The 27,880-nt window shown below is 44.6% G+C and overlaps 1 protein-coding gene across 1 annotated transcript in view; it reads right to left on the bottom strand.

Annotated features, from left to right (window-relative positions):
* SHB (SH2 domain containing adaptor protein B) overlaps positions 1-27,880 on the bottom strand; it is a 93,997-nt gene that overhangs the window by 6,819 nt on the left and 59,298 nt on the right. Inside the window, exon 6 of the mRNA XM_074813191.1 lies at positions 5,778-6,001. Within this exon, the coding sequence (XP_074669292.1) occupies positions 5,818-6,001 (184 nt within the window). The 3' untranslated portion in view covers positions 5,778-5,817. The remainder of the gene's footprint in view (positions 1-5,777; positions 6,002-27,880) is intronic.

Below are 27,880 nucleotides of genomic sequence, written 5' to 3'. Positions count from 1 at the left end.
ATCACCTCCCTACTTCTGCTGGTCACACTATTTCTAATACAAGCCAGGATGCCATTGGCTTTCTTGACCACCTGGGCACACTGCTGGCTCATGTTCAGCTGCTTGTCAATTAGAACATCCAGACCCTTTTCTTCCAGACACCTCTCCAGCCACACCTCCCCAAGCCTGAAGCGATGCATGGGGTTGTTGTGGCCCAAGTGCAGGACCTGGCACTTGGCCTTGTTGAAGCTCATCCCGTTAACATTGGCCCACCGATCCAATCTATCCAAGTCTCTCTGTAGAGCCTCCCTATCTTCATGCAGATCAACACTCCCACTTAACTTCTGTCATCTGAAAACTTACTGATGATACACTCTATGTCCTTATCAAGATCATCAATAAAGATGTTGAACAGAAATGGTCCCAACACCGAGCCCTGAGGAATACCACTTGTGGCTGGCCACCAGCTGGATTTAGCTCCATTGACCACCACTGTCTGGCACTGTCCATCCAGCCAGTGCTTGGATCCAGCAGACCATGCGCTCATCCGGGCCATGAGCAGCCAGTTTTTTATAAGAATTCTATGGGGAACTGTCGAATGCTTTTTGAAAATCCAGGTAGACAATATCCACAGCTTTTCCCTTGTCCAATAGTCAGGTCATCTTGTCATAGAAGGAGATCAGGTTTGTCAGGCAGGACCTGCCTTTCATAAACCCATGCTGACTAGGCCTGATCCCTTGGTTGCCCATTATATGACTTGTAATGGCACTCAAGATGATCTGTTCCATGACCTTCCCTGGTACTGAGGTCAGACTGACCAGTCTATAATTTCCTGGATTCTCCTTTCTGCCTCTCTTGTAGATGGGTGTCACATTTGCCACCCTCCAGTCCAATGGGACCTCCCCAGTTAGCCATGACTTCAGGTGAATCATGGAAAGCGGCTTGGCGAGCACATCTGCCAACTCTTTCAGCACCCTTGGGTGTAACCTGTCCAGTCCCACAGACTTGTGTGCATCCAAGTGGTGTAGCAGGTCTCTGACCACTTCCTCTTTAGCTGTGATGACCTCAGTCTGCTTCCCCTCCCCATCTCCCAGCTCATGAGGCTGGGTGTCCGGGGAACAGCCAGTTCCACTGCTAAAGACTGAGGCAAAGTAGGCATTGAGCAACTCATCCTTTGTTACTATGTTTCCCTCTGCATCCAATAAATGAGGGAGATTTTCCCTAATCATCCTTTTGTTGTTAATGAATTTATAGAACCATTTTTTACTATCTTTAAGAGCTGTAGCCAAGTTGAGCTCTAGCTGCGCTTTGGCTCTCCTAATGTTCTCCCTGTATCATCTTTATAGTTTTCATGAGAGACCTGCCCCCTCTTCCAAAGGTCCTTTTGTTCTTGAGATCCAGCCAAAGGTCCCTGTTTAGCCAGGCCGATCTCCTTCCCCACCTGCTTGTTTTTCGGCACACGGGAACAGCCTGCTCCTGTGCCTTTAAGACTTCTCTCTTGAAGTATGTCCAGCCTGTCTGGACTCCCATATCCTTCAGGGCAGCCTCCCAAGGGATTTTGTTAATCAGTCTTTTGAACACGTCAAAGTTTGCCCTCCGGAAGTCTAAGGTGGCAGTTTTACTAACCCTTATTTGCAGCCTCCACCAACATCGCCACACAGTGTTTGTGTTGCCAACTTGAGCAATGACAGCAAGAGAAAGGGCAAATCCTGAACCTCATTAGGATGGCGAGGAACAGCACATAAATGTGTTATCCTCCAAACAGCAACCGGTTTTCCTCAGAACATAGACTCAGGCCACGGTCTTTGAGAAGCTGGAAATGTGTGGTTTGTACCTTTACGCTTAAGAGAGCCCTGCACTTTGCATCTCTAAAGACTTAATTTCAGAGTCTGAGAATAAACTATTATCAAGTGCAGAACACATAGTGATAATTGTACTTCCACAAACTGTAACAATTTTTCCAATTATGGAAGGAGCTGTGAGATGTAATCTTGGCCACTAAAACTCTCCTACCCATCATACAGATGTTCGCAGTTCAGGGGCTTTAATCACAATGTGAAATACTCATCAGAATAGAAGCCTAATTAACACTTCTTATAAAGTCTGCAAAATGTGATTCACCAGTGTTACACTGTATACAGCAATAACAGCATTCCTTGAGCACCTCAAGCAATGGGACAGCAATATTGTAAAAGACTGTGTCAGACTGTATCAGCTGTTTGTCTCGGCATTGCTGCTGCACCACTACCACTTCCTGCCTCAGCATCCTCTTGCTGTGAAGAAGTACACTCTGAAGAAGATGAAATGTCCTCGAAGAAACCACAGTATCCACGTGAAGCTGGAACAACGACATCCTTCGTAGCATCTACCAAGCTGCGCTCACATGCAAGGCCAGGTGAAGAGGAAATCAGAGTGAGGAAGACGTGCAGAGGCTGAAGGCATTGCAGGTCGACCCCTCCCCGGCACGACCACTGTAAACACCTGGGTGTGTGTGCATGGAGGAACATGGGGCAGAGAGTATGATAATGAGCTCTGTGAAGATGGCTGGACTCTTCAAAGAAATTGTGGGGACTGGGACAATAAAAGGACTGCGTACTCTTCTCTCAGTGAATTCCCCATCACCTGCACTGAGACCAAACCAACAGGACACCACTGGATTTGTGGTGGTGGTAACTGATCTTGCTGCATCTATTCTGTTTGCTTGCTTCGTTGTTTTGACCTTTTCTGCTTCTCTCTGTCCTATCACTATTACCTCATGTTATAGGAATAAAGTTTAAAAGGTTGTACGGCATCTGACCTCATTTGTGTCTTAATTTCACTCCTGGGATCATATAAGAACCCGCCCCAATATTGGATTGGAACAAATGTCATTCACACACACACCTGTGTTGTTTTGCATCTTGCAAAGGTGCACACTGTCAAGAGAAATACTCAGGGCAGAACTGAGCCATATGATTTTCCAGACTCCAAACCAGATTACAGCCTTATGATTAGTTTACACAGTTAAGACACACAAACACAAGTAGTTCTGAAAGGCCGCTTCAGCTATTAGCTGTTCACAAGACAATCTGAGTACACTTTGACAATTAGAGGAAGGTAAATAATTTTTTTAAAAATAAACTTTTAATATGCTATATAGGCATGATTGCTACAAGATCTTCCACCTAAATGCAATACTATAGACTGCAACACGCCACAGTTTCACTGTTAATTAAAAAGTCTGGGAAGAATACTCCTTCACTGGGAAAATACCATACAATCACTTAAATAAACAAAGACAACAATACAGTGCAAACAAAATCCTGGTTTTGTTTACTGTGCAATTAATGAGTACTTTCTAAAAGTCTTTTTAAAAAATAATCAAAAAACCTTCCTACAGACAATCAACATTTTCTGAGATGATTTTCTCTTGCTGAACCAAGAACCCTGATCTGATCCTTGAAGCTGTAATAAACTGTATACACATTTGTATGATGCATATTGACCTGATCTGTATGAAGCAAGGGATCCCAACCCACAATCTGCAGACAGCAATAAAGTGGCACCTGCTGCCTTCAGCTGACTTTCAATTAGGCCCATGACAAGAAAGATTTGGTACAACAGTCATCTCCATGAGCTAAAGCCAATGTGCTTAAGGAAGTCTGGCAAGACCTTGGTTAACAATGTTGTTGGTTTCTACTGGTAATTGCTGTTAGAGTAGGGGCTTATTTTTCCATTACAGAAGAAAAACAGGCTATAGAACAGCAACAATGCCAGATTCTCAAAACTGCACTTCAACATGCAAAAGAAGAAATGTGACATATCCCTGTCCCAAGGGGCCTGATGGAGTTGCCAGAGCCCACATAGGCAAAGACTCAGACAGCAGGTGATGCAATCTGATTCCTAATCTCTGTGAGCTCTACCACCTTCATGAACTCCTGCTCTGGTGAGAGAAGAATATACTAATTTAAAAGTGTCTGTATGCTCTTGCCAATTGGGTGATGTTAAGATAAGAATGAAGAACTCTGCAAAGACTTTAGGGAAATATAAAGCGCATGTAGGTAAGTACATGAAAAAGGGGATGTTTGGTTTCACCTGGAACATTGTCTCTTTGTAGTCCATTGTGATACCCTTCTCTCAGAAAACCAGTAAGAAACTATTCCAATAAAGCTTCAACTCTGGGTGAGGTAGGGACAGTTTGACCCACTACTATTGCTGCACAGAATGACACTCCACTCCTTTTCAAACTGTGTTGGATATCATATAAAGAACAAGGCAGGCTTTAAAGGGAAGCAGAACATTCATCACTGATGACATTATATGGAGCATCCTTGAGGTCCTGATCAGATTATACAATACAATGAAGCACTACTTTTAAAGGCAGTAAGTGGTTATCTCATTACAATTTTCAGATTTGCACTTCTTTCTAAGCATAGATAAAAGGGAACAGTAGGTAAGAAAGCTGAACTAAATAACACACAATTTCACAGTCCTATTGCAGTCTATAAAATACATAAACTGCATATGACCCGTTTGCTACTACAATAGCTGATGGGTTAATGCACAACATTCTAGACATAGGTGGGAGATGGTACAAAGTGAGGACTACCAGGCTATTGATTCCCCGGTTCCAATTTCTGCACAATTATATCTTTTTCATTTATCCCATTCAACGAGCACACAGAGCATGCAGAAAATATCTCTCAAGTGGATGGGCACTGAGTTGACACGACTAAGGTACAGAGCAGCTTCTGCAGTGCTGGCTGACAGTGACTGAAATGCAGCAGGAGGCTTATGGTTATGGTGAAAATGAACACTGTCCAGAAGGTATGTGTCAAGGGATCATGTTTTAAGAATGTCTTGGCACACCAGAAAAACAAATTCTGCTCTGCTGCATACCGCAGTTCTCATTTATAAAGCTGTAAATACCATCTTATGGAATGACAGTGTGACACGGCCTTGTTAGTCTGCTAACTTGGTAGGACAAGCGTTTGATCCAGATGAATGAAAAAATGAAGATTTTGCCTCCTAAAGCTTTATAAAAGCCTTCAACCACCCTCATGCATAAATAATAACCCATATATAAAAATGAATCTTTCTCAACTACTTAAAACATTACAGTGTAACTGCCCCAAACAGAATTAGCTGTCCGCATCTATGAATGAAACTTGGAAATGAATACAGTACCCCTTAAGAGATTATTGTACCAAAAAGGATAAAAATATATAACATACTACTTTTTAATTACATTTCCTATTCATAAATAATGTACCATGATTTGCTCTCACAAAATTAAGATTGTGTGCCTAGTAAGAGTTCAACATTTGACTATCCCAAGAAACTGCATTAAAAAAAACCAAAACCCACCTAACTAAATGACCAGGGCCGCAGGGGCTTGCCTGCTAAGCAGCTCCTTCTCAGGTCCACCAAGAACACCCTAGGGTCCCTCAGAGTTAGCTTACTCTTTCACATGGAGAAGCTTCTCAGGGTAGCAAGAGAATAAAAGTTGCTGGTGTTTTATTGCTGAGAACTTGTTGATTCTTCTCAAAACACGAAGGAAGAACTTTCACTGGGAAGTACTTTCATTCACAGAGAAGCTCTGGGAAGGTTATCTCTTCTCCTTGCACTAAAATAAGATTTCTTTCTCTTATGTAGAAGCACAGTTCTAGAGGCATGCTGCAGCATAAGAGTGCCATATATGCAGTCCAATACACAACTTTGCAGAGTGCCCACATTCCCAAGACTAAAGGCTGCCACTCTCCATCATCACAGACTCAAGCACTGAATTTCAACAATAAATTCTGTGCAACCCAGCTTACCTCTCACTTCCTGTCCACAGGAAGCAGTGACACTAAGTTATTAGAGGGTCCGCACAGCCACAGGGTAAAGCAGTGACAAGTGTTCTGCTCCTTTGATAGGCAGCTTTTTTGTGGTGTAGTAGTGTATAACTTCAGGAACACTGTTGAAGGGAGGGCTGTTCTGACCCAGAATGTACTTCTCTTTGGTTTTCATCAGTTTCATGTGCATAAAACCTTGATTACTCCTGCAAGGAAAGCAAAGCGTTAGTTCATGCTTATGCATAGGGAAGAGGGGAGCAGCACCATGACAGGTTCTCCCCTTCATGATATAGGGGAATGTAGGAGAACAAAATGCAAGTAGTTGCTGAATGACAGGCCAAGACAGCAGCCAAACTCTCACAGACAGTGACTGCTAGCTGCAAAACCCCATGGACAGTCCAACACAAAGGCAACCTAAGTTAGTACTGTTTTCACCAGCTGTGCTGTCTGGATCCAGGTGCAAGGCTGTCTTACCCTGGAATTGATCCAGAAGTGTGCCAAAGGACAACCCCTTTCCTGTCTCCCTGCAACATTTTCCTGTGAACATTTACTCTTTGCTACAGCCAATCATTACTTCTGGACAAAAAGGTATCATTGGTTTCGGCCTGTCAGAGGTCTGAGACTCTCTTCATAGACACGTAGGCAGGCCATGAGTCTCACTCAGATGAGGCAAGGCCTGCCCTGTCCTGTCAAGAGACCTCAGGACAGACCACACCCATCCTACCCTGGCAGCAACTGCCCAGAATATGGCTATGTGCAGAACCTGGTGGCTTCATCTGGGAAAACTTCCTCAGATGAGCCCATTCCCAAGATTAATGGCAAAAAGACTTTCACCTGCACTGTACTGAGGAAAGCCTGCTATCCTGTAGCCTTTCTGCAGGCAGAAATCAGCCTGTGACTTCCACACCCAGAAGCATTCAATTCCTAGGTGACCTGCCTGCCTGCACAGTACGCTGCCTCTTTGAGGGAAGGCTCATGTTTACATAGGGAAGAAAAGAGTGGCATAGTAACTGCCCTGCCAGCTCCTGCAAAAGCAACTCATCCAACATAATGCCACTCTGATGGATAGCACCTACACTGTCATATAGTACAGCAGGTGGTATCCATCCTATAGTACAGGAGCTGATATCATCTGTTAACAGTAGTAACCCTTCAGTGTCTGCTGTCTTTAGCATGCCATAGAGGCTAGTTTAAGAGTGTAGAGTTTAGCCAGGACAAAACAAGAGCAAAGGACAGCTCCTACACTTCAAAATGTTAAATGAGGTCTAGAGGCTTTTTATAGCTTGCTTAATGTCCCTCTCCCAAATTTTCTGGCTCCAAACCACTGTTTCTTCCAGGTGTGTCCAGGGAAAAGACAATAGTATTAAAACTGGAGTCGGTCTGTGTGAACAAGGAAAACCCGTTTAAGATGACACAGAAAACTACAGTGGGAAAATCATGCCATGTTAAAAGTAGCTTCTCTAAAATCTGCCACTTTCTAGTTAGCAGGTGCAGCATTCCCTCCCAAGTGCCTGTAGTACAATCAAGCTCCTATCTTTCAGATGTGTTCAGCAATTCACTGATGAAGTGACCTTTTCTGGTGAGCGGAAATCATGGCAGGCACTACATGTTTAAAATCTTGCTTTAAATATCAATTTCTTAGCATAAAAGCCCAAATCTCTTCTGAATCATAATTTCTCTCTAAATTATTTCCTTTAAACAAGGGTGCATCTTTACATACTTTATTATGAGGACAAATGTGTTATTTCCTTCCTTCAGTTCACTACACATCTGCTTTGCTACAAAATGACCTAGAAGTGTGCAGATGAATTAATGGAATCACAGGCGCATACTAAATTCAGGAGTATGGCAATAACTGGAGAACAATCTACCAAGTGCACTTTAATGCAGAAAGGGCAAGGACACATGCAAGAAAACACATATAATGTAAACAAACTCCTAAAAGCCATGTATTCATGACAGACAGCTATTGCCTCCTGTTGTGGTTTAACCCCAGTCAGCAACTAAACACCACGCAGTTGTTCATTTGCTCCTCCCTCCTCCCAGTGGGATGGGGAGGAGAATCAAAAAAAAAAAAAGAAGGAAAACTTGTGGGTTGAGATAAGAACAGTTTAATAACTAAAATAATAATAATAAAATAATAACTGTAATGAAAAGGAAAATCATAAAAGAGAGAGAGAGAAAAATAAAACAACAACACATGTGATGCACAATGCAATTGCTCACCACCTGCTGACTGATGCCCTAGCAGCAATCTACCTCCCAGCAAACTCCCCCCAGTTTATATGCTGAGCATGATGTTCCATGGTATGGAATATCCCTTTGGCTAGTTCAGGTCAGTTGTTGTCCTGGTTTAGCCAGGATAGGGTTAAGTTTCCCCAGCAGTGGGGGGAAGCTCTAGCCAGGTTATTCATATACCATGCTGACGTCACGTCCAGGCGCCAGAGCGCAGGAAGAATCGGTGATCACGCGGGTTGGCGCAGCCGCTTCTCTCACTGCTGTATTGGTAGATATCTTGCTCTGTCCATTGTTATTACTGTTATTGTTATTGTTGTTGTTTGTTGTGTTGCTGTTGCACTGTTGTATTAAACCTCTCTTTATCTCAGCCCTGGGGCTTTGCATCTCACTCCCTTTGTGGGGGAGGAGCAGCGGCCGCGTGGTCTCAGACCCCGGCAGTGGCTAAACCACCACAGCTGTCTTGGCCATGCTCCCTCCCAGCTTCTTGTACATCTGCTTGCTGGCAGACCAAGGGAAACTGAAAAACCCTTAACTTAGGATAAGTGCTACCTAGTAAGAACTAAACATCTGTGTGTTATCAACATTATTCTCATCCTAAATCCAAAACACAGCACTGTACCATCATCTACTAGGAAGAAAACTAACTCTATCGCAGCTGAAACCAGGACACTTCCCCAATAAGGACATTTGTAGATACTTAGGTTTGGGTAAGTACATAGTCATTGAGCTTACAGTATGTGATGTCTATGGCTACCAGAATTCCACAAATGAACAAAAAGCATCTCTTCTGTTTCATGACAGGTCAGCCTTTTGGGAGGCCACACTGTTTGTGAAGGTGAGTAAAGAATAATGTGACCTAGAAGTTATGGATAGCAGCTTAATGGAATTCAACCAAGGCAAATAGAAAGCTTCTGCCATTGGGATGGAATAAACCCAGGCAGCAGCGCAAGCTGGGGCATGACTGGCCAGAAAAAGAACTATGTTGGACAGGACACAGAACATGATTCAACAGTCTGCCCATGAAGGCCTACTGCAGCCTAGATGGTGTAGCAAAAGTGTAGCCCGCTGCTGGAAGAAAGTGAGTACTTCCTCTACAGAGAACTGGTGAGGCTGCATCTGTATCTATAACCGTAACTGGTGTGAGGGTCCCCCATAAAAAAGAAAAGTCAACACTGGAGCAAGTCCAGAGCAGGGCCACTAAACATGGTCTGGGGCTGGGACCACATGATGTACAATGATAGGTTGAGGGAAATGTGTCTGTTCAGTATGGAGAAGAAAAGGTGAGATGAAGGGTGTCAGGTTGCAGTCATTCATTGCCTAAATGGCAGTGTTACAGAGAAGATGGAAGTTTCTCCAAATGAACAAGTAGAAGCTGCAGCAAAAAGAGTTCTCACTGGACATAGTGAAAAGCTTCTTCCTCATGAGAGTGGTGCAGCCCTGGGACCAGGCTCAGACAGGTCTCCATCCTCACAGGTTTGTCAAACTTGCCTGAACAAAGTACTCAGCAGCCTGATGAGTGTGTCCTACTTGGAGCAGGGGTTTGGACTACACACCTCCAGAGGTCCGTTCCTAACTAGATCTCTCTAGGAGTATACCAGTAATCTTTACCATTTGTATATTTTCAGAAACCACTAAGTAGAGCTTCTAGTTCAACAACAATTTTGATTTGAAACATTTGTAAAAATTTACTATTAAAGAAAAAAGATCAAAAAAGAATCAAAGAAACCTGTAAAATTCAATTCCAGGACTCCTAAGTAAAACTTTCCTGAAATTGAAAATGTGGGGTTTGTGCAATTATTTTACAATTACTTGCACAATATAATCCACTTCCATTTCAAGCTAGGCACAAAACACTATTAAGGGGAAGACCTGCAAAGGGGACAAGTTTTGACACCTGAGAGGATCAAGAAAGTGAGAAGTCAATCCAATGTAATGGGAGACACTACAAGGTGCAGGCTGCATGGCAGATTGCTCACGTCCTGCTGTTTGGATTTGCCCTTTGCCAATCAGCCATCAGGGATGACATCACTTTGCAACTCTGTAAAGAAATCTTGCAGTTATTGGAGACAAGACTGTAGACAAGCTGTTGTCCTGTGCGGAGGTCTATCCTAGTCTGACACAAGTGCTGAGAAGCCAGCTACCCTAAACTGGGCAGAAGAGCAACTACTGACTCCTGGAAGCAGGGAACATGATACTTTCCTGTATACTTGTCCATTCTAGAATAATGAAGTCTTCCCTATTCTATTCTATTCTATTCTATTCTATTCTATTCTATTCTATTCTATTCTATTCTATTCTATTCTATTCTATTCTATTCTGCTGCTTCAGCTCCTCTTGGACCAGTGTTCTGGCTTGGTAGTCAGAGCTTCAGACCATTTGCTTACAAACAAGGGAATATTTCTGCTATTTTTTCCCTTCACTGCAAAGCAGCAGAAACATGGCATGAACTAATAGTTCTGTAATCATATTGTTTCACCAAAGCACTGTCTATGGCTCATAGTGATGCTGCACAAGGCAGCTCCAGCAGTCCTACTTCTCAAAAGTTCTCTTCCTTTTATAAAACATGTTTGAAGATCAAGCTGCAACCACAGAGAAATCCTCAGCAGGTAATACATGTCATTAATGAATGCAATCTTTAATGCAGTTCACAACAATGTTGGATATCACTCATTATCTATGAATAATACCATGAAATACTGCTAATTAAATTGACCCTAGTAACAAAATCACCCACTCCGGAAAAGCAAGACATATATAAAGTATATGATAACATATTATATAATTTTGCAGCTTCTGCTGCATCTTGTCATAAGCTAGTATGTACCTCTTACTTTTCCTGGTAATGCTCAATTAATTTTGCATTAAGAATATAGGGCAACACTTATACTAAATCAATTCCTTTCATGATAGATAACTTAAAAACACACGCATACAAAACTGATATGACTGGAGGTAAAAGGCTCACTCTCATCTCTCACAAACAAACACTCACAACCTCTCACAATTCCTGTTGGAGGGAAACAGTGACACCACCTGTGTGCACTGTGATCAGCTGGATGACCTACTCAGCCTGGTGGTGGAACTGAAAGAGATTGAAAGATTAAGAAGTATTAGGGAGTGTGAAAGGGAAATTGATTGGTGGAGTAGCACCTTAACACCCCTTAAGAAAAAGGAGCAAATGGAAGCTCCAAACGAGGCAGGTGATCCCTCATCCTTTTGTTACCAGGCAGAAGGAGGAGACCTGAAAGATGGGGGAGGCTGGAAACAGGTCCCTGCTCAGGGAGGCAGAAAAATCCCCTCACGACCTCCCTCACCTTCCACAGCGTCCCTTCACAATAGATTTAGGGCCCTGGAACTTTTGAATGAAGTAGAAAAGGATGAAGAAAATGAGTCAAACAAGGAGGAAGATCAAGGTCCACCAAGGCCGGGTCGCTCTAGACCAGGTATTAAAACCAATTCTAAAAAGAACCCCAGAAGGGTCATTGTAGTGGGTGACTCCATTCTGAGGGGTGTCGAAGGCCCAATATGCAGACCAGACCCGCTTCACAGGGAAGTCTGCTGCCTTCCCTGGGGCCTGGGTAAAGGACCTCATAGCAAAACTCCCCACTCTAGTGAGGCCCCAGGACTACTATCCTCTCTTGATTTTTCAGGTAGGTAGCGACAATATTACCAAGAGAAGTCCTAAATCAATGAAGAGAGATTTCAGGGTCTTGGGGAAACTGGTTAACAGATCAGGAGCACAAGTAGTGTTCTCCTCCATCCCTTCAGTTGCGGGGATGGATGAAGAAGATTACAGGAGAACTCAACAGATGAACTTGTGGCTCCGAGACTGGTGTTACCGGCAGAGCTCTGGATTTTTCAATCATGGGTTGGTATACAGGATGCCAGACCTTTGGGCATTGGATGGGAAGCACCTGTCCCAGAGGGGGAAGAGGATCTTGGGGCAGGAGTTAGCTGAGCTCATTGAGAGAGCTTTAAACTAAATTTGAAGGGCCAGACAAAGAAGGAGAGGCAGTGGGGTGGCGCTGTATGATAGGGACTCTTATGATTGCTTTGAACACAAGTATAGTGAAGACAGGGTGGAGTGTCTTTGGATTAGAAAAAAATGGATATCATATTGGGAGTCTATTATAGGCCCCCCCAACCGGGACAGAGAGGTGGATGAAATATTCTACAGTCACTTAGGAAAAATCTTACGATCGCTTGCCCTTGTTCTTGTGAGAGACTTTAACTTCCCAGACATCTGCTGGAAAGACAACAGAGCAGGACCAGTCCCAGAGACTCCTGGAATGTGTGGCAGATAACTTCCTGACACAGCTGGTGAGTGAAACAACCAGAGAAGGTGCCCTGCTGGATCTCCTCTTTGTGAACAGAGAAGGACTGGTGGATGATGTGGCAGTTGGAGGCCAACTAGGGCACAGCCATCATGAAATAATAGAGTTCTCTATTCTAAGAGAGGCCAGGAGAGAGGGAAGCAGAACTGACATCCTGGACTTCCAAAGGTCTGACTTTGTCTTGTTTGGGCACCTGCTTGACAGGATCCCTTGGGAGACGGTCCTGATAGGGGTCCAGGAAGCCTGGACGCTCTTTAAGAAGGAAGTCTTCATGGCATGGGAGCAGGCAGTCCCCAGGTACTGTAAGAGAAGCCGGTAACGAGAAGACCACCCTGGCTGAACTGGGAGCTTTGGCTGCAACTCAGGGAGAAAAGGAGAGTTTACAGCCTTTGGAAGAAGGGGCTAGCCACTCACAATGATTACAAAGATGCTGTGAGGCTATGCAGGTGGAAATCAGGAGGTCTAAAGCCCACCTAGAAATTAATCTGGCTTCAGCAATCAAGGACAACAAGAAATGTTTCTATAAGTATGTGAGAAGCAAAAGAAAGACCAGGGAGAGCCTCCATCCCCTGCTAGACACAGGAGGAAACATCGTAACTAGCAACAAGGAAAAGGCTGAGGTCCTTAATGCCTTCTTTGCCTCAGTCTTTAATAACAAGACTGTAGGGAGTGGCGTTCGGAAGATCTCGCGATGTACGGAAGGAATAGCTGTAGCCCTCCATTGTTACGAGGTAAGGTGATGGATAGGCTTGTAATGTTAAGGGCACACCCACGAAGGAGGTACTTGGTGAACGTATATAGGTGAGATACACAGTTTAATAAACGGACACTTTGTATCCATCATATTGGTGTTTGTACTGATGTCCCCGTGAAGGTCTTAACCTCCTGCGGCATTAGTCTGCGATCTGAGCGCCACTGATATGTGGATTGGCAGCTTTAATGAGGCAGGCTAATTGCGGTGTTGCAGTGTTAGTCTCTGCGACCTGAGCGCCACTGACACGTGGAGAGGCAGGTTCAAAGAGGCAGAGCTAACAGCAACACAAGACTAGTTGTACTGAGGGAATCCAGCCTCCTCAGCCAGAAGACAGAGACTGGGAGAATGACCCCCCCTGCATTCCAGGAGGAGATAGTCAGTGACCTACTGCATCACACAGACATACACAAGTCTATGGGACTGGATGGGATACACCTGAGAGTGCTGAAGGAGCTGGCTGGGGTCGCCAAGCCGCTTTCCATCATTTACCAGCAGTCCTGGCTGACTGGGGCGGTCCTGACATATTGGAAATCGGGCAATATGATGCCCATCTATAAGAAGGGTCGGAAGGATCATCTGGGAAATTACAGGCCTGTCGGCTTGACATCGGTGCCCAGGAAGCTGATGGAGCAGCTCATCCTGAGTCCCATCCCACAACACATGTGGGACAACCAGATGAAAGGCAGGTCCTGCTTGACAAACCTGATCTCCTTCTACGGCAGGGCGACCTGCTTATTGGATGAGGGAAAGGCTGTGGATGTTGTCTACCTTGCCTTTAGTAAGGCCTTTGACACCATTTCCCACAGCATTCTCCTGGAGAAACTGGCTGCTCGTGGCTTGGATGGGCACACGCTTTGCTGGGTAAAAAGCTGGCTGGATGGCCGGGCCCAAAGAGTTGTGGTGAATGGAGTTAAATCCAGTTGGCAGCCGGTCATGAGTGGTGTCCCTCAGGGCTTGGTTTTGGGGCCACTCCTGTTTAACATCTTTATTGATGATCTGGATGAGGGAATTGAGTGCACCCTCAGTAAGTTTTCAGATGACACCAAATTGGGTGGGAGTGTTGATCTGCTCGAGGGTAGGGAGGCTCTACAGAGAGATCTGGACAGGCTGGAGCGATGGGCTAAGGCCAACTGTAGGAGTTTCAATAAGGCCAAATGCCGGGTGCTGCACTTCGGCCACAACAATGCCCAGCAGCGCTACAGGGTGGGGGAGGAGTGGCTGGAGAGCTGCAAGTCAGAGAGGGACCTGGGGGTGTTGATTGATAGCCAGATGAACATGAGCCAGCAGTGTGCCCAGGTGGCCAAGAAGGCCAATGGTATCCTGGCTTGCATCAGAAATAGCGTGGCCAGCAGGGACAGGGAAGTGATCTTACCTCTGTACTTGGCACTGGTGAGGCCGCACCTCAATTACTGTGTTCAGTTTTGGGCCCCTCACTACAAAGAGGACATTGCATTACTCGAGCGTGTCCAAAGAAGGGCAACGAAGCTGGTGAAGGGTCTGGAGCACATCTTATGAGGAGCAGCTGAGGGAACTGGGGTTGTTTAGTCTAGAAAAGAGGAGGCTGAGGGGAGACCTCATCGCCCTCTACAACTACCTGACAGGAGGTTGCAGAGAACTGGGGATGAGTCTCTTTAACCAAGTAATAAGTGATAGAATAAGAGGGAATGGCCTCAAGTTGCACCAGGGAAGGTTTAGACTGGATATTAGGAAGTATTTCTTTACAGAACAGGTTGTTAGGCATTGGAATGGGCTGCCCAGGGAAGTGGTGGAGTCCCCATCCCTGGAGGTGTTTAAGAGTCATGTTGACATAGCACTTAGGGATATGGTGTAGTTGGGAACTGCCAGTGTTAGGTTAACGGTTAGACTGGATGATCTATAAGGTCTTTTTCAACCTTGATGATTCTGTGATTCTTTGAAACAGTATATGCAATCCACATATAGTTTGCATTTTGAGGACCAAAACTCTATCACTGTTTCCTGGGATTTCTATCTTATTTCATGGCAATGGGATGTCACCCCATCCCTTCTTTTCAGGCAGTTTGCATTACAATTTTTAAGGGGCACAGTCCTGCAATGTCAAGCAATCAGAAATGTATGGTGTTTAAGTGTAAAAAATGCTGACTCACACATGCTGGTGAAGGTGCCTGAGAAGCACAAACACACCTAAAAGACAATGGTGAATATGAATGCCTGGAGGATGTGTCCAACATTTAGACAGGAATAGATGCTACAACTTTTGTCCAAGAATGATCTTAGATACACAGAGCTACACAATTACCAGAGCTTACCTCACCCCACAAAGCAATTCCACATCCCACTGACCCACAGATCGGGTACTTTTCCATTTGTATGACTAAGTAGAATTATTTTGGCCTAAACAACAACAATAATAAAGAAAACACACAGTGATCGACCAAGCAATGCAACCACAGATGACAAAAGTAACTCATTAGATGTGAGTATCAATGCAATAAGATATTGGAACCCCTGCTTTAATGAACCTAAATGGAAAAAGGTAGTGCTCCTACATATTGAAACCCAAGTGCCTTTGGCTCCTGTAGCACTCAGGTAGGCTTGGAACTGCATTTTACAAAAGTCAGTTTCAGCTGTTCAATTTTTTCCAATTGTAGCCGTCATTTTGTCAGTCTCTTGACAACCTATTTCCACAGAGTGATTTTTTAAAAAATCTAAATTAAATCCCTATTTTTTTACTCTGTAATATGATTGATTTATGCAGATGCACAACAAAGACTCTTATTATTTGTCTCAGAATGTGCCAACAATTTTTGCACATTTTTCAGTGAGAGCACTAGTAGTACAGTGCCAGAAACCTAGTATTGGAGTTCGCTGCCTTTTTCCAGTCAACCTGCATATGTATAAACATACAAATCACCCACAGTCACAGCATTTGTGTTTGCTGTCAAAGTATATTAAAGATTTTGCCAGGAGATGACAATTTACAGTCCACGCAATTTACAGCTCCAGACAAAACAAGGGGAAATGGTGAGTTCATTCCGGGGGGGGGGGGGTGGGGGCGTGGGGGTGTAAATTCAACTTTTCCACAATATTCTCCCTAGATGTTATCTCTCCCTCACAGATACTTCAATACATGTACCCCTTTATTGCATGTAGGCACTCATGTGGGTATACAGATATTCTGCCTGCCACTTACCTGTCCTTATCACAGACTGAGATATATCCATCAACTATCCCATTTGCTGTAAGAGCCAGCTGGAGACTTAATATCTTTTTATATTTTATATGAGTATCTTTTCATATTTCATGGATCATGGATCATCCATAAAAACATCATATTGCTTCTGTTCCTATTGCTGATCCACTACCTGATCCCAGGGAGGTCATCACCTCTCTGCCCTCATCCTCCTGCTCATACAACATACCTGTGCCACATCTGGCTTCTGGAGCTCTCCCCTATTGTGCCTACTTACAGATCATGATAGTAAATATGTAAAAGCATCAGTCCAATGATAGAATAGAAACAGCAGTCTTCATCAGTTATTGGGGTGAGGGGGAGACAGCAGACCCTAGCTTCCCAAAAAATCACCAAATAGGAGACTTGCACTAACTAGAGTATTCCCACCAGTGATTTTAGCATGTCCCCTCTCACAAATTGCTTTGAAAAGCTCATATACTGTGCAAAACACTCCAAAAGCAACATAGTTGCTCTTATTAAACACAGCTTCTCAGGCCTGCCACATTTGTACCAGCTAAACCCGTGTAAAAGAAGTAAAAAAACCTACAGCCAGGATACTCAGCCTAATGGGAGTGCTTTTCAGAAGACATTAATTAACAAGTGAAAGGTGGGTGTGGTCATTTGAAAGTATTTCATTAAGGCTTCTGCAGCCAGTCATGAGTTCTAATTTATGTGTCTAAACAGTGAAGCGATCTCTCCTCAAATTTATTACACCTAAAGAAAGTAACGGCAAGACATGACACTTGAGTAGATACCAAGAACAGATTCAGTAATCACTTTAGGACTCTAGTTCAATACATGGCCAGTGCAAGCCTGGATGGATCATTGTTGTAGCCTCACAACTTAATCTTCAGCACTACTTTCCCATGTTCAAAGTACAGTCGAAGCAGAGACCCATATTCATTGCTTCAAGGCTCTGTTGCTGCCTGAATTTCAGTTTCAACATAGCTGTATTGGGAAACAGGCCTTAAGGTGCCACCCAGAAGTAGCTGTAGTGTTCCTGAAGAAAATATCCAATCAAGCTGGACTCTGGAAGATGCAAATCTAGTATATATCCTAGTTGTCCTGCTGTAACATCAACCACTTCAGTTTGGCTCATGAACATTTGCCTTATACCAACAGGTTTTACTTGGTTTACTGTGCCCAGCTGTGGGGTAGTACTTCTTTCTCTCCTACACTCCAGAGGGGCTTCCAGTCTCTCATGTGGAGGGTCCTAGCTCAACATAACTCCACCTCCTTTTACAAGTTTGACAACATTCTTTTTGGGGTGAGTTGGTTTTCACACAGCCAACGTACATACAACCCTTAAGGTCTTAGTCAGTGTGCCATGAAACCACACAGCTGATAGAGGACTTGGTGGTCTACCCTGGCAATTCCTCTACTAATGACTAAAGTGAATGTTCTTAGGAATAACACAGGAAGAAAAGCAGAAAGTCACAAGGAGATCTGACAGAGGTGGGGAAGCTGAGAGATGTTATGGTTGAAATCCAGTAAATCTTTTTATTTCAGATGTTCCTAGGAAGTTTTTATTATCCTCCTCTCTCTGCCTCTGGCAAGGAATACAGTCAAAGATGTGCTCTTGTGAATCACAGGTAACTTACTATTTGAACACACATCAGTTCAAGGACATGCAACAGCAACAGTGGTCCCAAACCCCAGCCCCTTCCCTTTGGTTCCAACAAGCCAACAGAAGGAGCCATGTGCTTTAATGGAAATCAAACAGAACCTAAATGAGTGTGTCTCAGGCAAAGGGTTTTAGGACAACCTTGCTCCACAGGGCTTTCACAGCACTGTGCAACAGCCTGCAGGGAACACATTGCCTCTAGTTTCCAATGCACCATCACATCTCCTGGCACTGACAGAAAGCACCAAGCATGTAGGTGCAAGGGAAAGACAGGCTTCAGGTAGAGGGGGAATTGGAAATAGCTAAAGATAGTCGACCTTCAGTTCTGTCAGAGAGTAGAAGACCCTGCTGCTCTTATGTCTCTCCAGACTGCTTAAGATTTGCTGTGTGGCACTCAGTAGTCTCTGGCTAAGTAGTGTGGACAGCCTGAGGATAGGCATGCTTGGGCCTAGTATTATTTGGAGTGGATCAGGCTGCACAGTACTTGATCTAGAGATCTTTAGGGTCTCATGAGATAGCAGGCAGCCTTGAGACATTGATGAGATCATTCTGGAATTTCAATTCACAAGGTCAGAGCTCAGTCACAGCTTGCCTGTGTTAAGTCATGCTATATGGTTTTTGAAACATTGCCCTGAAGCGGTGGGATTAGGTTATAAGATGAAAGCCTAAGGGAAGTGTCCAAATATGTAAAGCCTTCTGGGGCAGATTTAGAGGGTAGTCATGGAGCACAAGGAGTCTTATTGCCTGTGATAAGTACCTATAACATCCGTGGACCTAGCAGCAAGCCACATTGAGATTCACTGATCCATTCTGGGAGACGGAGAAATAGCTATAGCTAGCAATAAAGGTCCCAGTCCTTCCTGCAAAACATACCACCATGGGGCCAGCAATCAGGACACCCCTTACTTTTCAATGTAGGGAAAATGCACTAACAAGAAGAAAGAATAAATAGTGAGGTGTGGAGATTAACATGCTATCCAAGGGGCAGCTTATGTAGAAAAAAATCAAATAGAAGCTACTGTAATTGTACAAGAAGTATGGATACTCACAGTTTTTGAGAAACAGGGGCAGTATACCTCTAATCAAAAGGTCTCTAAGAAACAAATATCAAACACCTGGCAGCCACTGCCACAGGATAATGACTAGAACAGAATCACAAAATGTGGGACTTGAGGCCATTGTCTATATTCCCTACAACTTCTTATCATCAGCTTCAATTTGCATAGTAATGAATTTTGTGAAATCATGGCAGGGAACAGTTAAAACTACAGTCATCTTCAAAACCAGTAATTCCATATTAGCATATGCCTTCACATTCTAACATTAGTGTCACAGAGTGCTTCCTAAGATGGCATTCCATGGAATCACAGGCCATACAGTGTGTGCTAATCAGGGACACTGTACAGACCATATCAGAGAAGGACATAGGACAAGGACCTAGGGTGAGTTTCAGAAGAAGTGAGAAAGAGTCCAACCAGCATGAACATTTAGGAATTACTTACAGAGAAGAGCTGCTCATTTTTTTCCACTGTAGCATCTACCAACTCCAGACCTAAGATTCAAGAACCATGTCCTAATGCAGTTATTGTAGGTTAATGAAACAACTGGCAAGGCTGCAAGTTTATAACAAAGTAAATTACATGTGACTGGTCAGATTTAATTTTGTGCTACAGCTTTATTAACAAGTATCCCCTGTAAGTACCAAGTATCTTTATAGCATGCTACCAGATGCTCCGCAGCCTGTGCTTTTCATTTCAGACATCATAGATGCACCAATAAAAACAGAAGTTCGATGCTGAAAGGGTCTGGTCCAAATATCATTTGACTATGCACATTCAACAGCAATCTTCTAAAGCCTCCTTCTTTTGTAGGTATCTTGCACCCACAGAAGACCTCAAGTACCACCAAGCCTGCCTGTTAAAGGAAAAAGTGAGCAAAGCCTGATTTTATACTATCCTATCATGTCAGTGTTGATGCTAGCCCCATGTTGCAAGGGGAGTGCTGGATTGGTAGGGCAACACATGGTCAGGTTCTGTGTAGCAGTTGTAGGACAACTTCATTATTACAAAGAGTCTCTTATTTGGTTGGCATTAACAAAAACACTGCCATGAGGTACCTACACACAAACCCAAGCATGTTCATGCCAGCAGCCCAAAGCTCGCAGCTACTTTATGATTTCTTTTTAAAACTGAAGTCCAGTTGCATATCCTAGTGATCATAATGGAAATTAACTGCCTGCCAGTGACATCAGCCAGCAACTTACAATTGAATGTTTCAGGGATTCTTCCCTGTAAACAGAAGTAATTTTATTTCCAGCAGTGGGATCGTCATCATGAACTAGACTATACACATCCTCACTATAATCTGAGGAGAGGATGGCTGGTTGCTGTTGTGTCTATGGTTAACTCTGCCAACTACCCCATGCACACATCATTTAGTTCCAACCCCCCTGCCATGGGCAGGGGCACCTTTCACTAGGTCAGATTGCTCAAAGCCCCATCCAACCTGTCCTTGAATACCTCCAGGGATGGGGCATCCACCACCTCTCTGGGCTACCTGTTCCAGTGTCTCATCACCTCCACTGTGAAAAACATCTTCTTTACATCTATTCTAAATCTACCCTCTTTCAGTTTAAAGCCATTACCCCTTCTCCTATCACTACATGCCCTTGTAAAAAGTCCCTCTCCAGCTCTCTTGCAGGCCCCCTTTTGGTACTAGAAGGCTGCTATAAGGTATTCCCGGAGCTTTCTCTTCTCTAGGCTGAACAACCCCAACTCTTTCAGTCTGTCTTCATAGGAAAGGTGCTCCAGCCCTCTGATCATCTTTGTGGCCCTCCTCTGGACTCACTCCAACAGGTCCACATCCTTTTTATGCTGGGGGCCCCAGACCTGAACACAGTCATCCAGGTGGGGTCTCATGAAAGTGGAGGGGGAGAATCACCTCCCTTGACCTGCTGGTCACACTTCTTTTGATGCAGCCTAGGATATGGTTGGCTTTCTGAGCTGCAGATGCACATTGCCAGGTCATGTTGAGCTTACATCTTATATACATATACAAGCCAAACATCTGTTCTGGTGAAAATAGGAGGTGAAATAATGTCTTATATAAATGTCACTCAAAGATGAAGCACTGGGAAGAGTACAAAGCCACCTGAACAGTGGTTGCACCACTGGTAGACTGCTTAGCCTATTCACTGAAGTCAATAAAACTATGAAAGAACACAGAGGCTTGAAACTTCTCTTACTATCACACACTGGAAGACATAGGGCTGTTTAAGCTAGAAACCCACTGGGACACAAAGTACAGGAGGAATAGAATCATAGAATGATAGAATAGTTTGGGTCGGAAGGGACCTTTAAAGGTCATCTAGTCCAACCCCTCTGCAATGAGCAGGACATCTTCAACTACATCAGGTTGCTCAGAGCCCCATCCAACCTGACCTTAAATGTTTCCAGGGATGGGGCATCTACCACCTCTTCAACCTGTTCCAGTGTTTCACCACCTTCATCATAAAAAATTTCTTCCTTATGTCTAGTCTGATTCTACCTTGTTTTAGTTTTAAACTATTAGCCCTTGTCCTATCATAACAAGCCCTACTAAAAGTCTGTCACAATCTTTCTTTCCCTTTGAGGATTGAAAGATCACAATAAGGTCTCCACAAAGCCTTCTCTTCTCCAGACTAAACAATGCCAGCTCTCTCAGCCTTTCTTCATAGGAGAGTTGTTCCATCCCTCTGATCATTTTTGTGGCCCTCCTCTGAATCCTCTCCAACAGGTCCATGTCTCTCCTGTGCTGAGAACTCTAGAGCTGGAAGCAGTACTCCAGGTGGGGCCTCACCAGAGTGGAGTAGAGGGGCAGAATCACCTCCCTCTACCTGCTGGCCATGATTCTTTTGATGCAGCCGGGCTGCAAGCACACACTGGTGGCTCATGTCCAGCTTTTCATCCACCAGTCCTTCTCCTCAGGGCTGCTGTCAATCCCTTCATGCCCCAGCCTGCACTGATAATGGGGGTTGCCTCAACCCGGGTGTAGGACCTTCTACTTGACCTTGTTGAACCTCACAAGGTTCCCATGGGCCCACTTCTTGAGCTTGTCCAGATCCTCTGAATGGCATCCCTTCCCTCAGGTGTGTCAACCACACCACTCAGTTTGGTGTCATCTGCAAAATTCCTGAGAATGCACTCAATCCCACTGTCTACACTGCTGATGGAATATTAAACAGCACTGGTCCCAATATGGAACCCTAAGAGACAGCATTCATCACTGATCTCCATCTGGACATTGAGCCATTGACCACTACTCTCTGCAAGCAACCATCCAACCGATTCCACCAAATAGTCCACCCATCAAATCCATATGTCTCCAATTTAGAGAGGAATGTTGTGGGGGACTGTGTCAAAGGCCTTGCAGAAGTCCAGACAGATGACATCAGCTGCTCTTCCCTTGTCCGCTGATGTAGTCACTCCATTGTAGAAGGCCACGAGGTGGGTCAGACAAGAACTGCCCTTGGTGAAACTGTGCTGGCTGTCTTGAATCACTTCCCTGACCTCCACATGCCTTAGCATAGCTTCTAGGAGGATCTGTTCCATGATCTTCCCAAGCAGAGGTAAGGCTGACAGGTTGGTAGTTCCCAGGGTCCTTCTTTCTACCCTTTTTTAAAAATGGGTGCAATGTTTCCTTTTTTCCAGTCACCAGGGACTTCACCTGACTACCATGACTTTTCAAATACTATGGACAGTGGCTTTGCAACTACATCAGCCAATTCCCTCTGGACTCTGGGATGCATCTCATAAGGTCCCATAAACTTATATTTGCTTAGGTTCCTCAAGTGGTTACAAACCTGATCTTCCCTTACAGTGGGAAGGACTTTGCTCCCCCAGTCCCTGCCTTGAGGTCCATCCACTTGAGAGGTGTGGGAAGAGAGATTGCCAGTGAAGACTGAGGCAAAAAAGTTGTTGAGTACCTCAGCCTTCTCCTTGTCTATTGGTACCAGTTTGCCAGTCGTTTTCATCAAAGGGCATACACTTTCTTTAGCCTTCCTTTTCTGGCTGACGTACCTATAGAAGCCCTTCTTCTTATTCTTTGCGTCCCTTGCCAAGTTCAGTTCCAGCCATACCTTGGCCTTCCTGACTCCATCCCTACACAACTAGGCAGTCTCCCTATACTCTTGCGAGGACACCTGCTCCTGCTTCCACTGCCTGTGCATTTCATTCTTGCTTTTTCACCTGACCAGCAGGTCTCAACTCATCCATGCAGGTCTCTTGACTTCCCTTCCTGATTTCTTACACCTGGGGATTGAGAGCTCTTGCACTCTATGGAAAGCATCCTTAAAGATCTGCCTGCTCTGTTCTACTCCCTACTGACTACCTCATTGAACAGCTGAAAGTTTTCTTTCCTAAAATTCAGGGTCCTCTTACTTTACTCTTCATCTAACTCATACCCCTCAGGACTGCTAACTCCACCAGTTCATGACCCCTGCAGTCCAGGATGCATCCAATCTTGATGTCACCAATTAGCTCACTTGTGCTGGTACCATCAGGTCCATTATCGTGTCCCCTCTGATCAGGCTGTCTATTATCTGGCTTAAGAAGTTGCCCTCAATGCACTTCAGGAGTTTCCTAGATTGCCTACAGCATGCTGTGCTGCTTTTCCAGCAGATGTTGGGGTGGTTGAACTCCCCCAGCAGGATGAGAACCTGTGAGTGTGATGCTTGCTGAGGCTGAAGTAAGAAGGCTTTGTCAATAGGTTCCCCTTGATTGGTTGGCCGGTAGTAAACACTGGCCACAATGTTCCCTCTGTTGCCTCGGTCTCTAATTCTTACCCATGTTTTCAACCTGCTTGTGGCTATTCTTCAGAGACAGATTTTCACAATCTATCCATTTCTTTATGCAGAGGGCTAAACCCCCTCACCCACCCTTTCCCATTCCTTCTGAACAGCCTGTAGTTGAGAGCTGCAGTTCAGTCATGGGATTTGTTTTACCAAGTTTCAGTAATGGCAACTATGTCATAGCTTTCTAGCAGCATGGTGACTTCCAGCCCCTCCTGTTTGTTGCCCAGGTTGCCTGCGTTGGTGTAGAGGCACTTCATCTGGGCTGTCAGCTGTGTCACCTTCCTAGAGGAACACACTTGTTGTGGGTGAGCTTAGAGGGCATCTGATCACCATGCAGCCGCTCACTGCCCCCTCTCCCCACAGCACTGAGAGGGGAAATAAAGCAAAGGTGCTGCTCACTCCCTCCTTCCCCCTCAGTGCTGGGAAGGAGGAAAGCAAAAGGCCCAGGAAATTGAAATAGGGACAGGGAGGGATGATATAATCCATTACAGCACAGGCAAAAGACAGACTCATTAGGGGAAGAAAAAAAGAACATAAGTTTAATACAGACACTAACAACAACAACACTTAACAGACAGAGTAGGACTGTGCAAAGCATTACCACATCTTAAATACACCTTCCCCCATCCCTCCCTTCTTCCTGGCTCAGCTTTGCTCCTAATATCTCTACCTCCTCCCTGCCAGCAGTGCAGGGGGTAGGGAATGGGGGGTGAGGTCAATCTTGCTGCTTCTTCCACCTCAGGTCAGGAGGAAGTTCTGGCATTCTTCCCCTCTTCCAGCGTGGTCCCCTTCTTACAGGAGTCAGTCCTCCACAGACTCTCTCTGACATGAATCACTCCCACAGGTGTGTGGGTTACCGCTGTGTGTTGCAATCCTCCCAGAACTGAACTACAACAGCAGGGCCTTCTTCCCATAGGGTCCTGGCCTTCTTTGGGCACAGTTACCTGTTCTGGCATGGGGCCCCTCACAGGCCAGAAGTCAGCATATGCTCCACTGTAGAACTCCATGGGTGGTAGGTGGGGGTGGCCCTGCCATCTTACCATGGGATACAGGGGAGTCTCTGCTCCAGCACACCTTCCCCCCTTCCTCCATTCTTTTACTGACCTCGATCTTCAGGCAGATGTTCTCCTCACAACTCCCACAGCTCCTCCCAGGTTCCCCTTCTTAAATACATTATCACAGAGGTGCAGCTAATTGGCTCAGCCTTGATGCAAAGGTGGGTTCAATCTGGAGCTGAGGGAGCTTTGGGAAGTTTCTCACAGGTGTCCACCACTGTATTCCCCTCCCCTGCTACTAAAAAACCCCTGCCACTCTCTCAAGCCTGGACAACACCTTAATTTCTTTGAGGTATTTCACTGGTGTTACTCTGTTGGCTCCTATTACCCCAAAAGCCCCTGGCTCATCTCTGTAAGACTTCAAGTGTGCTCCAGTGTACTCAGTATGTCTCAGAGCAACAGGCTGAGGATCCTCAGTAGCATCCCGTCCCTCTAATCTTGGCATGTTTTTCCACAGCTTGTCATGGGGAAGCCTGATATCCCCCTTCCCCTTCAAGTCTAGGTTAAAGCTCTGTCAATGAGCCCCACTAGCTCATGAGCAAAGACCTTTTTACCTCTTTGAGAAAGGTGAATCCCACCCAATGCCAGCAGGCCTGGTGCTGTGTAGACCTTTCCATTATTGAAAAACCTAAAATTGTGGTGGTGACACCAGCCACAGAGCTATGTACTAATAGACTGGGTCCATCAGTGTCTTCTAATGTGGCTGCCCACAACTGGAAGAATAGATGAAAAAATTACCTGTGCTCTAGATTCCCTTACAAACTGTCCCAAGGCCCTGATGTCTCTTTTGATTGCCCCTGGACTACTTGTGGTGGCTTCATCACCACCCACATGGAACAGCAATAATGGGTAATATGAGTGCCGTACCAGGGTAGGAAGTTTCATAGCAATGTCAACCTGGGCCCCAGGGAAACAGCAGTTTCCTAAGAGGTGGGTGTGTCCAGCATACTGGACCCTCTGTTCCCCCTTAGAAAGGAGTCACCTACAACTATAACCCATCTTTTCATCCTCAGCGAGGTGGTCATGATACAGCCTTTCTGACCTTGGCAACACCTTTCCTGTGGACCATCATCCACATCATCCATGTGATGTTGCATTATTAAAAGAAGTATTTAAAGGTTAGAGGTCAGTTTTATTAGGAACACTGTAGAACCAAATGATTAGCTGTTAGGATAATGGTAGAAACAAATGATTAACCTTGAAACAATCTGCTACTGTATATGCCTGACAAAAAGCAGAAGCCTAGGTAGAATTAATGGGTAGTAGAGACAATGAGCTGTGACAACCTGCCTATGTGTGCCAAATTATGAAGAAACTAGGTAAAAGGTGATTCTGGCAGGGGGAGATCACAACACTGACGCATTGGTCACGGACTTTAATTGCACCCCAGACTCAAGGCAGCGGAGAGGGCAAACTAGGCATCTGTTGTAATTTACATGCTAAGCATAGAGATTATGACCAATCAGTAGATACGTATCAGTGCATTGAATATGTATAGATTGTGTGCATAAATAACTGTAGTTTTTGGGACTATGGTGTGCTGTCTTGGGACAGGCACCCGGGACATGCGCATTCATGTAATAAAGGAAAAATACCTCTATCCTGTGTGTGAACTGGGAGTCTGCACACCAGGTACAAACCCCTGGTTTTGGGTCAACTGACCTTCCATATCAAGAACCTCATACCTGTTGTACAGAGGCACTCGGGAAGACAAAGATAGACAAGGAGGAGGCTTGCCTGCCATCCTGAACATGGACTTGCCTCTATTCACTCCTTTTCTTTAAGCTACTGCCTTCTGCCTGCCAGGGGGAGGATACAGGATCCCCTTGATCTTGGTTTGGTTTTTTTTTTTTTCTGGTAGCTGTTCCTGTTTCTGTTTCAGGGAGGGCAGAGCATGGTTCCACCAGCCTATCTCTTTCTCAAGCTCCCTGATGCTCTTTAACCTTTCTACTTCCACCAGGCTGAGCAGATCATCCACTTGGACATACCTCACACAGCTGTTCTCACTACTGCAATCCATTACCAGTGAAAGGTTCTGTCATGCCCTGAATTCACATTTTAACAGAAGATGAAATAAGCAGGAGGTCCTGCAAGTCAAATATTAATGAGGATGTAAGATTGTACATGAAATGAATGCATTTCCATCTGACCTTAAGGTAAGCTTGCATAGGTGCAAAACAACCTCTTCACAGACTGATCAGATGCCTCTAGGCAAGTGAATCAGAACACAAAATAGTATCATGTGTTTGGCACTTTGAAGGGCTAGCTTCCCACAGTTAAAAGTAGTCATAAACCAGGTTGCTTGTGAGGAAATATTTCAACCAGGGAACGTGAGTGAAACCTGAGAACTGAGAATTTAACTCTTTGAGCTTAAGGAACAAAATCTTCACAATCACCAAAACTCTTTAAAATCTTACTTTGATTGGAAAATCATCTTCATTAAGGAGAGAATTAGAAAACAACAATGAATTATAAATTCAATGTCCTAAATATGCAGAGGAGGGGAAGAGAGCTTTATGGCAGTGAGTGAAAAATCAGATGTGAACAACAGCACCAAACATAACTTTGTCAGTAACTTGCAGATGGTAATGGTCAGTGAGATGGCAAGTAAATCGAAGCAGACTTCTAGCAAAGGAAGCAGGTTTGCATGATAACTTAAGCATGGTTAAATGACATGATCCTTTATTGAGCTAGCTACTTTGAGAGAAAATACTTATTGCATTTGCAGGATGTCAGGAGAGCTCCTGGAAAAGAAAGAAAATTGATCACCAAGCAATGGACAGAACATGAATTCTATCTGCAGTACCATGGGCTTAAGAGGAATATGTGAGCTTTGAGGGGCCATAGGAGAACAGTCATGATTACAGGGAGCTGGTATACAGAATTAATAGACTGCATCAAGAGGCCAGAGTCAGCACTAGTTTTGACAAATGTATAGCAGAGGAAGCAGTGAATCTTATGCTCCAGAAAACACATACTGGAGGAGGTCAGTCATTTAGTGAGTTATGGGGAGACCTTTTAAGTACCACCAGGAAA

Source organism: Strix aluco, chromosome Z, assembly GCF_031877795.1.
Source record: "Strix aluco isolate bStrAlu1 chromosome Z, bStrAlu1.hap1, whole genome shotgun sequence".
Lineage (NCBI taxonomy): Eukaryota > Metazoa > Chordata > Aves > Strigiformes > Strigidae > Strix > Strix aluco.
The sequence above is the reverse complement of the archived record's forward strand: the minus strand, read 5'-3'. Positions and strand labels throughout refer to the sequence as shown.